Source organism: Perca fluviatilis, chromosome 14, assembly GCF_010015445.1.
Source record: "Perca fluviatilis chromosome 14, GENO_Pfluv_1.0, whole genome shotgun sequence".
Taxonomy (NCBI): domain Eukaryota; kingdom Metazoa; phylum Chordata; class Actinopteri; order Perciformes; family Percidae; genus Perca; species Perca fluviatilis.
Window position 1 is genome coordinate 15354141 of NC_053125.1, and position 11930 is coordinate 15366070.

Sequence of the window (11930 nt, forward strand, 5' to 3'; positions counted from 1 at the left end):
AAATGTAAACCGTTAGCTAGGTTTTCATAGTTTGGTCCCTACTTAAAAACGAAAAGGAGGATGTCTGTACTAGCATAATGTCGACTGTTTCGGTAATAGAAAAATACGACTCCGGTGGGACTCGAACCCACAACCTTTGAATCACTTCGACTAGAACCTAGAAGTCCAATGCGCTATCCATTGCGCCACGGAGCCACCTGTTGCATACGGTTACGCCACCATATTTAAAGTACAAGTACATCGTGTTATTGCCTGTATATCTATGGTTATCTCTTAGGTATATTGTCAATTATTAATATTATTATAATAAATCCATGCATTCGCTCCACCGACTTCACAAAACTATTTCGTTTGGAAACAAATAATGAACATGCCTTGTGACATATTAAACACTAGGTGACGCTCAAGGGCTATGCACATTGGGCGGCTGTGACTCAGGACAGGAGTACTGTTTATACTCAGAAGGTAGAGCCAAAATCTTTGATAGAGCATTTCGTCCTGTAATCACATGAATTGCGATTCGATCAGCCGGTGTGTTTTTTTAACACACGTTTAATCATAGAAACAAAATTAATCAACTTTAATCCAATAGAAATGTCTAAATGAGTTCATCATTCAGCAGTGTAAACGTCTTATTTACCACAATACAATTGATCCTACTTATGGGAGCTAGATAAGACTAATGAAAATGTACTTATATAAATTTTACATTTTAAAAAGTGAATTACAAAGGGTGTGATTACGATGCATTGTTCTGAGCCCAATATTACCTGATTATTTCTTACATTTTAAATTAGGTTTTTGGACAAATATTTTAGACTAAGTAAATATCTAGGAATTATCTTTCCAAAAGACATTTAACGCGTTTTACCATAACCTTAACCATTGCGTCAACACCCTAAACATGGTTTCGAAGTGTAATACATTCTTTTGGTATACAAATTGGGGGGAAATGCGCTTTTGTTTCACGCATGTATGTATGGTGAAACCGGACACTTACTTAAATTACTAAGGGTTTGTACATTAAACCAGCTAATGATTTCATCCTCGCATGTGCGTACCCTACTGTATATAAAGAGGTGCGCTCACATCCGGTCTGGCAGACAGGAATCTGGAAGTAGACGAATGATCTCCCGCTTGACTCCCGCGTGTCTTTGACATATCCTGCCGTGAGCGGAAATGTCTGGGATAATGCTGAATCCATCTCTTCCAACCAGTCGTTTGTGAAGAGAGACGAGGCGAACGCCGTCTGCATTTCTTCCCACACCTTCACCATCAGCTTGGCTCCATTCAGCGTCGCTGTGCACTATTTAATGTAGCCTAGCTTTAACAGCACGGGACATGCGCTGTCAGGTTAGGCTTTTACTACATCAGACATGCGTACCAATTGACAAACCAACGTGAGAAAATTTGGTAATAATACGAATGGGTGTTTATTTCTAAAGAACGTATTTTGTTATAGGTCTGCGCAATCGATGTGAACGCCTGCCTGGACACAGGAGAGGATTAAGTTACTGCTGCTGGCGGCGGATTATTTTATTGGCCTCCTCCTGTCACGCCCGAGTCTTTAGTGATCCTTTTTCCAATTAGGAGAGGCCGAAAGCCAGGTATGCTATTCTGTTGTGTTCTAAAATGATAACCTTGCCTATTCCTTGAAATGTCTCATTCTGGAGTTAACTACGCATTCCTGAACGTCCTTTGTTGCTCAAGCCTAGGCTACTCTTTGCAAAAGCCAACCAGTATTCCTCGCATTGTGTGCAGACAACAATAGAAACCCCAACATAAATGGTGCAAAAAGTGCTGTGTATTTGGAAAACAATAGCAGTGAATTAAAACCACCGTTATACAATAGGATGACCCTATTTAGTAACCCAGATCTAAATACCTATGTGAGTGTTACAGTGGACTTTACTATATATCCAAAGCTGCATGGATGTGGAGCAATTTTATCCTCACAAGCTACTGGGTAAAGATGGAGACGACCTACAGCCTAGACCTGCTAAAATACAATTTGCTTTGACAACTGTGAAACATTAGGTAGATATGGCATATAGAGTTACTGGCTCCCCTGCCTCAGCAGCTCTGACTTCCCAACCCCCTTTCCCTCACTGCCAGCATGTTTTGCTTTCAGGCGGATCATGCCCTTTTGTCCGCTGAAGCCTGACTGTACTTTTCAGGACAGACCCGCAGTATTAATTTGCATGCTGTTTTGACATCACCTTTTCACTCAAGCTGGCAACCTAAAGATATTCGGGATTCGCTGAGTAAACTGTGTAATAACTGTCTTTTCTGTCTTCCATTTTTTAGGAATGGAAATGACTAAATCCTCATTTTAATTTCCATGTCAAATCTTTTTTCTTTTCTTTTTTTTTTTAATTCAATTTACATTCAGTCATCACAGTTCGTAAACATAAAAATGTACATATGAGGTAATATGAAAGTAAATATGAAAGTAATATTTTAAACAGAAACAAATGCAATAATAAAGTGACAGACTTGCAAACTTCATTAAAGATATTAACAGCAGGAGTTCTTAATTAAATCATTTTGAGTAGATATCAGTTTTAACACAGCTATTTATCAAACACCAAAAGTACAACACGACATCATCCAATTACATGTATGCACAATTTAAAGAAAAACATCAATTTTTATATTACTGCTATATACTTTTTTAAATAACACATTTGTCTGTAAAAAGTATGTGAATAGTCAACTAAGCTTTTGTGCATCATCAATGTTTAAAAAGGTTTTTGTGGTTCCCAGTGAAACAGATTTAGAAAATACAATTTTCCATACCATGTAAGGTGGCATTTTGAAGAAGCCAGCAGCAGTGCCTGTTAGGGCTGCTCAGTTATTGAAAAAAAAATCATAATCTCAATTACTTTGGTCAAAATTGAAATCACGATAACTCATCGACTTTTGGAAAGTTGTTGCCTTTATTGAACTTAAAAAAACCCACCTTGAGCTACAAAATGTTCCCTTTTTTTACTTTTCCCGTTTATACTTTTTGAATTCCCCTTCAGATCTCAAGATGAAATAAGAGTTTATTTACAAAACCTAATGTGCAAAATAAAAAAAAATTCTTGATTACATTGTTTTAGTGATCGTTAGGAGCCAAAATCTTAATCACGATTAAAATTTGATTAATTGCACATCCTTATTGCCTGTAATTGTAAATTTAATAGCCTTTAAAATATTGAACTATCAAACAAATGTATTACAAAGTCATCTGCAGCTCATGTGTTTTACTTTGGCACAGGTAGTTAATTTCCCAGAGCCCAAATTGACATCAGTTTGACAACCAACAGTTTAAAGAATACATAGTCCATAGATTTAACTGCAAAATATTATATTTACAATAGTATTAAACAAAGGAAACAAGCATTTTTTTTATTTATTTTTTTTTACACATTTTGAGAAGCTGGAACCAGAGAATGTCTTTTCAAGCATTTTTGCTTGATAAATAATTGACTTGAACTACTAATTGAATATCAAAATAGTTGCAGATTATTTAAAAGTCATGATTAAAAGTACCACTTTGCTTTCTTGTTTTCTCAACTTTTTCAGATACCACATAATTCACGTCTTGTTTTCATTTATTTTTTTTTTCTCGACAGACATGTCTTTCCGGCGAGGTGTGGTCAGACAGAGCAAATTCCGCCACGTCTTCGCCCAGGCGTGGAAAGCTGAGCACTGCATCGACGATGTCAGGGTGTCCCGCGTGACGTGGGACACTTCCCTCTGTGCAGTCAACCCCAAATTCATTGCCGTTATCATCGAAGCCGGCGGAGGAGGGGCCTTCCTCGTTGTTCCGCTTAGCAAGGTTCAACATTACGTTACATTCAGCATCAATTAAAACAGTGGATCAATATTCTTTGAAAAGCATCTATCCTGTTTCCTGTCTTTCACTCTGCTACTAAAAGCAAATACCTATATGAGCAAGGCTTTGATGCCTCGCTCCATGTGTGCTAATGCATATGCAGCACTTTTACAGTTCCAAGACAAATGGTGGACAAAGGTTATACTCCTGTAATTTGTTAAAGTTTCTCTAGCCAGCTGTCACGCGGTCATGATCTTAACCTTTTGTTTTCTCCCACAGAGTGGCAGAATCGATCAGTCCTGTCCAACAGTGTGCGGCCATGCGGCACCGGTGCTGGACATCCAGTGGTCTCCTCATGACGACAACATCATTGCAAGTGCCTCAGAGGACTTCACAGTAAAGGTAGGTTAAAACTTTGACACGGGTCACCCTGACCCCATTTATGGAAACTAGGTCTCCAACACCTGCAGTCAATTTCTTTATTTTTCCGTTAAAGGAAGTAACCTATTGTTGTTGCAATTAAAGAGCTGCTAGGGTATTGGTGTCCGATTTATGTAAATGCTGTTTCAAAGCCAATTTTTATTCTGACAATAATAAGGCTAAGTGCTTAATCCAGGGAACCTGGAAGGAATAGCTTTGACATTTTTGGAAAATACACCTATGAGAAGAAACCACTCCTGTCCGTGCAGGAAATATGAAGCTACAGCTATGAGGTTAGCTTAGCCAGGAACAAATCCTGGAAGCCATGGTAAACAGCCAGCCTGGCTCCGTTCCTGTAAAGCACACTAATTCACAGGTTATATCTTGTTTATTTTGTACAGAAACTGAAGTGTAAAAATAACAGTTTGTGGTTTTACTAGGGCTTATGTGCTGGACTAGTCAGGCAGGCTTTCTCCCTGCTACCAGTTGTTATGCTAAGCTAACCATCTCGTAGCTGTAGCTTCATATTAAACAGCCAGAGATGACTGGTATCAATCTTCTCATCTAACTCTCGTTAAGAAAGCGCATAAGAGTACTTCTCAAAATGTTTAACTATTCCAGAGCTTCTGTTAAAAGCCTCTATTTAGTTGAGTGTGGTGGTTTTAAACTGGTTTCAAACTCAGTGTCTTCATGAGAGCAGAAATGTCTAAATGAAGGCTTTCAAGATAACTTTTCTCCCTGCTCTGCCTGAAGATAGTTTTAATTTTCTGTGGTCAAAAACAATGTCAGCTATTCTGTATCAATGGCAATGCATCACATAAAACATCAGTAGCTCTTTTGCAACTGAATGGATCACATTCACAAATGTCTGCGGTGTCTGACTCTGTTGGTTTGAAGGTGTGGCAGATCCCAGATGGGGGCCTGACGAGCCCAATGACTGAGGCCATTGTGACCCTCGAGGGACACAGTAAAAGAGTGGGAATCCTGGCTTGGCACCCAACTGCCTTCAATATCCTCTTGACTGCAGGTAAAGTCATTTATCACATTCTGGTGCCACATAATCTGACTTTAGACACTGCTGTTTGACCTGTGCCCTGTAGGGAGCTGTCAGGATAGACACAACAAGACCACTGTGATTTCTGTTTTACATACAGTAAGATGAGTTTTTTTTGTTTTTGTTTTTTTTTATATATGAAATGATCCCTTTTTAACAAATACTGACTTAACTATGACAAACATGGCTGCCGACAATACTTAGGTTATGTTAAAGGAGAACATGAAACCTGAACAATGATTACACTTGGTTGCAACGCTTCTAGATGTTTTTTCATTTTTTTTTATTTTTTTTTTAAATAAATCAAAGGTGGATCCCAAAACACAAGTACATTCCCAAGCAGAGAAAGTAGACTTTGATGTACAAGACGTTTATCTCACACGAAACATTGTGAGCTGCTGTCTTCTATTAAAACACGCTTTGTTTATTCCCTGTATCTCAAGCAGCCACAGAGACAGGTTGTTGAACTATAAAGCGGTGTGTTTAAAATTAGGCAAATAATGGAGGTGGCGTCAGGCTGAGCAGGTCTAACAAAAATGGAAGGAGTCTCTGTCTGTATAGTCTCGCATTGCCAGACCTTCCTCCACCGCGCTGCGGAGGAGGGTCTGGCTAGTCCACACAGCATTCCGGGATGGGAGAACGTAAAACGTAAAATAGCCTCGGGAAGGAACGTGTGTTGTGTGTGTGTGTGTGTTTGTGTGTGTGTGTGTGTGTGTGTGTGTGTGTGTGTGTGTGTGTGTGTGTGTGTGTGTGTGTGTGTGTGTGTGTGTGTGTGTGTGTGTGTGTGTGTGTGTGTGTGTGTGTGTGTGTGTGTGTGTGTGTGTGTGTGTGTGTGTGTGTGTGTGTGTGTGTGTGTGTGTGTGTGTGTGTGTGTGTGTGTGTGTGTGTTGTTTTAGTCGTGCAACAGAAAACTCAGATTGGACGGATAGTCTAGCTAGCTGTAGCCTGCAGAGATCTGAGGAGCAGTTAACCATAGTCCTCATAAATCGACAGTTTAGAGTGCCAACACAAAGAAAGCGGAAGGTAACGGGACATCTGATATCGGACATCTGAAAAGAGTGACATCCGGCCAAATTTCCGGGAGAACGAGAGCAATCCCGGAAGTGGAACGTTGTGGATATGGACTACGGTCTGTATGTCTGTCCTTCGACTTCACACTTGGTGGGTGTATTTCTGTGGACATATTTATTTAGTAGTGCGTTATGTACACAAACTGTATAGTGTATTGAGAGGGGCCCACTATTACCGGAGATGTTGAAGCAACCTCAAACAGCAATGTAAGTTTCAGAATGAGCGCTCTTGTTCCCAGAAATAGCCTAATCCCAAATAGCTAGCTGTCAGCAAATGACATGGATGCAACAATGTCATGGCAGGTGTATTGCTCAGGACCCAAGGAAGCGCAGTTAGATAAGGATAGTTGAGCGGTTAAAGCCTCTATTAACTTGGTTTCAAATCTCAAGTCATTATCTGTAACAGCCAAAGTTTGAAATGTTTGAAAAACCACCTGCACTGTGTGGGTGAACCACTGTGGGCGTGGCTTGATCAGATTATAATGACCGTGCTGGCAACCTAGGGATATAACCCTAACTGTGAAGAATTAAATCCAGAGCGTCTGTTAAAAGACTCTGAGTGTGAGGGTTTTAAACTGGTTATAAACCCAAAGTGTCTTTGTGAGAGCAGAAATTGGATCTAAGTGAAGGCTTTCAACAGCCGGTAACAGTCAAAGTTTGAAATGTTGGAAAAAACATTTGTTTGATCAGATTTTAATGACCGTGCTGGCAATATAGGGAAATAACCCCAACTGTCACTTTTATTCAGATAGTCCTATTCTTAAATTCTGATTGGTGCTCAGAAGTCCATGGCGTCACCCTTTTCTAACTGAGCTCTGTCCCCTTCAAACCAGAGAAACAAATACAGAAATCCCTCATGTGAAATAACCAGAATTGGTCAAACTTTGGGGGGAAATGTTGTCTTTTTGTAGGACCCAATTGCTCGCAGAAGTGAAGCTGATTTGGGGGGAAATAGGTTTTCAGGGCCTTGAAGTTAAGTGACTCATCCTTACAGTAAAGTAATCCTTTTTTGTCCCTCTTCTAAAATTCTGTACTCAAGCTTCAAATGTATTGTGTCCCACTCCGCATCTGTAAAGGTTTATCCTTCTGTCTCCTCTATCTGCTGTCTTGTAAATCAATCACAACACATCACTCCGATCTGATGTACTTATGTACATTTTGTATCTCAATTTCAGATCCTGCTTTTGGTATGCAATGCTCTTAATGGCATTGCTCCACAGATATCCGACATGCTCTTAGTTTATAAACTCGGCAGATCTCTCAGATCACAAGACACCAATCTCCTTCATGTTCCTGCATTTAGCATTTATGAACTTAAAGAATGGATGGATGTTGTGTCTTCCTCTCTCTAGGCTGCGATAATGTGATTTGTGTGTGGAATGTGGGCACGGGGGAGCTTGTGTACCAGCTGAGTGATGCCCACCCAGACTTGATCTACAGTGTCAGCTGGAACAAGGACGGCAGTGCTGTCTGTACTGTCTGCAAGGACAAGGCTCTGCGTGTCATCGACCCGCGACGGGGCACAGTCCTCAAGGTTACTTCACTTTTTTTTTGTGCAGATGCATACAAAATAAGTTATACTACATCACATCATGCAGGTACACATCCTCTTTTCTTGCTATGATATGTCTCTTATTGTTCTCCCAGGTGAAAGAGAAGGTCCATGATGGCACCAGGCCAATGAGAGCTGTGTTCCTTTCAGATGGGAAGATTCTGACTACAGGCTTTAGCCGTATGAGTGAGAGACAGCTGGCATTGTGGGATACGGTAAGTCTTATGAATTGCGTTCATATTGAATGATTCTTGACTTCCTAACCCATAACTACTTTCTTTCAATAACTTAAACCATGCTCTTTTTGTTATGTACAGAGATTTTAGAAATGATAAAGTGCTGGTATTAAATGTTACAATGTTCAACTATGTCACTGAACATAATCAGGCTTTGCAGATTTGTCCAATATCAGCGTTTTGTGCGGTGGGTTGAGTGTACATATCGTATGCAAGCAATTACAAGTATCATTAAATCTGTCTTTTGCTTTTCTTTTCTTTTTCTTATTTTACAGAAGGATCTCTCTGAGCCAATGGCAGTACAGGAGATGGATACAAGTAATGGGGTTCTTTTACCCTTTTATGACCCTGACACGAACATGGTCTACCTGTGTGGCAAGGTATGACATAAGGAAACAGATTTACTAAAATCTTAAAATTGGTATCAATTCCTTTTTTTTTTTTTTTTGTTCAATCGCCTTAATTAGATTATCTTCTGCCTTTCAGGGGGACTGCACCATCCGTTATTTTGAAGTGACAGACGAATCCCCGTATGTTCACTTCCTCAGCTTATACAGCAGCAAGGAGCCTCAGAGAGGAGCCGGCTTTCTTAGTAAAAGAGGTGTCGATGTCAACAAATGTGAAATTGCCAGGTAAATATGTTTGGTCACGTTTTCCTTCCTTGATATTTAATTAATTTAAAAGATTTTTTTTAAAGGGCTATTGATATATTCTGTGTTTTCTTATTGCCCACTAACTTGGAAATAAAATTGATCCTACTGAGTATTGCCTGTGTAGCCAAAGCCTTGTACAAATTATTGATGTGTGCCATAGAGCACTAATGTTGTCCAAAAACTATTAGAAACACATAAATTAGCCACACCATTGTACTGGGTGACATGTTCCTTCATTACCCTGAACATGCTTATTATCACTGTATATCTTCTGTAGGAACGATTGAGCTTGGGGCTGAGTGGCACAGTTGGCAACAATAACTAATAAAGCATTTAGAGACATGTTTGTGATGTTGGTCTATTCATGCGGGTTTTTTTGCATTAAGAAAAATGCCTTTCACGAGATTACTAATCTCCTGGTCTTCTGTAGGTTCTACAAACTGCATGAAAGGAAAGTGGAACCCATTTCTATGACTGTACCACGAAAGGTAAGCCAGGCACAACATTTTAAAAAAAGTAAAATCAATTTACATTACTTATTAGTTAAAAAAAGGAATTGAAAGCCTTCTGCATGCCCAGGAAGTCTATCTATAAGCGTATCATTAAAACACTTTTCTGTCTCAATCTTGCCTCCCCAGTCAGATCTGTTTCAGGGAGACCTTTACCCGGATACAGCTGGCATGGAGCCGGCTCTCCTGGCTGATGAATGGATCGCTGGGCAGGATGCACCACCCCTGTTGGTCTCTCTGAGTGGCGGCTACTCAGCTCCCACATCCAAGCACAGGGACACCCTCAGAAGCAAACCCAAGCTCGTCTCGCAGGACTCTGGGACTGGGGCTGCTTCGCCTTCAGCAGGCAATGCAGCAGCCACATCTAGCTCTGCCGCCAAGGAGATAGAAGAAGAGGTGCCACAGCCACGAGTTGCCACACGGGAGACGGATGGAAATACTGAGAGGCCGAAGAGAGAGGTGAGTTGGCAGAATGAGGCATATTGCCCGTACCAAATGTTTTTAATGCTCAAAGTTGTTTTCTGATTTGTTCCTTCTCTCCTCCCGTCTTCCAGGACGATTTGTTGAATGAGTTGTTAGCAGAAATGAAGGCCTTGCGGGCTGTCGTCCTCGCTCAGAGCCAGAGAATCGAGTTGCTGGAGAGGCAGCTGGCTCGGATTGAGGATGGGGATGTATGAACAAGGCGGAGAATCACTACATTCGGAGGGCATTCGTACTTAATCCATAGACCATAGCCTAACTTGAATCAGCAGTACCTTGAGCTGTGTAAGTGGAAGAATGTAGTGTAGGGTAGCGACTAACTGACTCACAGTGGCTCACAACCAGATCAATTATTGTGATGAAAACAAGACCACAATTTGTTTCTGTGATTGTTTTCCAGACTGTGGCTGAAAAAGGGGTGTCATCTGCATAGAACGATTTTTGACAGTGAGATAATGTTTTGTTTTTCATATGAAGGAGTATCGTAGCAGCTATGTGGTGGTGCATATAGTGCAGCTTTGAGCTTTGCAAATTTTGCTAATTTTGAAGGGCTTTGAAGGTGTTACAATGGTACCATTGCCTCAAGTTAATGCACAAATTGGTGATAAAAGCATTATATCAAAGTTGATTAAGGTTGACATACTATAGCAAATTATAGTAAAAATATGATTTTCTTTCTCTAAAGCACTCACAAATGTAACTATTAGGGCTATTTATCAGGTAGTTGAAGCTGCTAAACTGTGATGTCATCAGACCCCAATTGTTAATTCATTGTGTGACTTGTGCTTTGTTTTACTGCTTCGTTATATGTGTAAGGCTAACGGTAAGGAAATCTTTTGGTACACAAATCATGACCTTGACAGTGAGAATTATGTGACTGATAGCTGATGAGAGTCTAGTTGAATATTTGTGTATTGTAATTCTGTGTCGTCTTTGCAGTCAACGAAAAGGTAACACTTGTGATTTACCTCATGGTTTTAGGAGAGAGCTGCGGCAGATATTTGTCCACATTATCATTAGGATGAAAACTAGCAGAAATATTTGCTTCTTTCCTTCTTTTGAATGTCTGGAAAGGCTGCAGTATTTTCTGCCCCCTAAAGATCCAGGATATGAGGTTTAGTAGTCACTATTTGTGATTTTTCTTTTTTCCCTTTCCAGAGCTGTAAGCTGAAGTATAAGTTGTTTGGTGGACACAGAGACCAAGTTGAGCTATATACGGTACATGCAAATATAACCTAACACTAGTTACAGTGCAGTCTTACTAAATTACACTAGTGTTTGCAGCCATGAGAAAGAGGAAGTTACGGTGAAATGGGAAACATTTTCTACAGTTTGCAATTGCATTTATATTGGTGTTAAAAGATAAACATCTTTTTAGATTTTTATTTTTTTTTATTTTCATTGTTTTTTGCCATTACATTAAAAGGCATTTTTCTGTTAACCTCCATCAGTCAATGATTGTGTAACAATGGTACATTCCACATCAAGCTTATCCCTTTTTTAATTACTTTTGTGATTTATATTTCTTGATGCACTGACCTCCTAACACTAACTGTAAAACCAGTAGCAGGTTAAAGGAGACTAAATTGTGAAAATTCAATAAACATTCATTCCTCCTTTGTATTAATGGAATGGCTTTTTATTTACACTAAGAAATGTTCTGATCTTGATTTCTGGTATTTGTGATAATTACACACAAGTGTGTTGACTGTAAGCCAAGCAACTGCTGCCTACTCCAATTTAATAGACATATGTGCAGCGCGCACACACACTTAACACTTTGCCTCAATAAAGGATGCAACACCCTGTAGATTTCTCACATTTTATATTGTCTGAATTTCTCCTATTTTACTTTTGCTATAAATATTCTTAAAATGTCTCAAACTGTATAGGGGCCAATTCAATTGACTGAGGGAAGAAGTGACACTGAGGCCCTACAAATGCCGCTATGTCATGTCAGAAACGACAATGAAGAGATGTCTGTAGATTTCAGAGAGAAGTGAAAGACGGAACATTTTTGGAGTTTCATATTAGCACAGCAGTCTCCATTATTAGTTGGAACTCTCGCCTTTTTAGTAGGTCATCTAAACAAACTGAGCAACCAACCAAGAAGCCTGCGTGAAAGACGAGGAG

The 11930-nt window shown here is 39.8% G+C and overlaps 1 protein-coding gene and 1 non-coding gene across 2 annotated transcripts; one reads left to right on the forward strand and one right to left on the reverse strand.

Annotated features, from left to right (window-relative positions):
• Positions 1 to 106: 106 nt before the first annotated feature.
• trnar-ucu lies at positions 107 to 195 on the reverse strand. Its single transcript is given in 2 exon segments — positions 107 to 142; positions 159 to 195. It is a non-coding gene; the product is annotated as a tRNA-Arg (tRNA).
• Positions 196 to 1103: 908 nt separating this feature from the next.
• Positions 1104 to 11424, forward strand: coro1b (coronin, actin binding protein, 1B). Its single transcript, XM_039823156.1, has 12 exons — positions 1104 to 1353; positions 1463 to 1607; positions 3621 to 3826; positions 4103 to 4225; positions 5141 to 5270; positions 7720 to 7901; positions 8015 to 8134; positions 8431 to 8535; positions 8642 to 8787; positions 9239 to 9296; positions 9447 to 9776; positions 9872 to 11424. The coding sequence occupies exons 3-12, from the start codon at positions 3623 to 3625 to the stop codon at positions 9992 to 9994; spliced, it is 1521 nt and encodes a 506-aa protein (XP_039679090.1). The 5' UTR covers positions 1104 to 1353; positions 1463 to 1607; positions 3621 to 3622; the 3' UTR covers positions 9995 to 11424.
• Positions 11425 to 11930: the final 506 nt, after the last annotated feature.

Excerpts from the sequence above, each read along its gene's own strand:
- coro1b (XM_039823156.1), top strand. The coding sequence starts at position 3,623 with ATGTCTTTCCGGCGAGGTGTGGTCAGACAGAGCAAATTCCGCCACGTC. Across the intron at positions 4,226-5,140 it reads CAGAGGACTTCACAGTAAAG|GTGTGGCAGATCCCAGATGG; the intron begins GTAGGTTAAAAC and ends GTTGGTTTGAAG. Across the intron at positions 8,536-8,641 it reads TGGTCTACCTGTGTGGCAAG|GGGGACTGCACCATCCGTTA; the intron begins GTATGACATAAG and ends TCTGCCTTTCAG.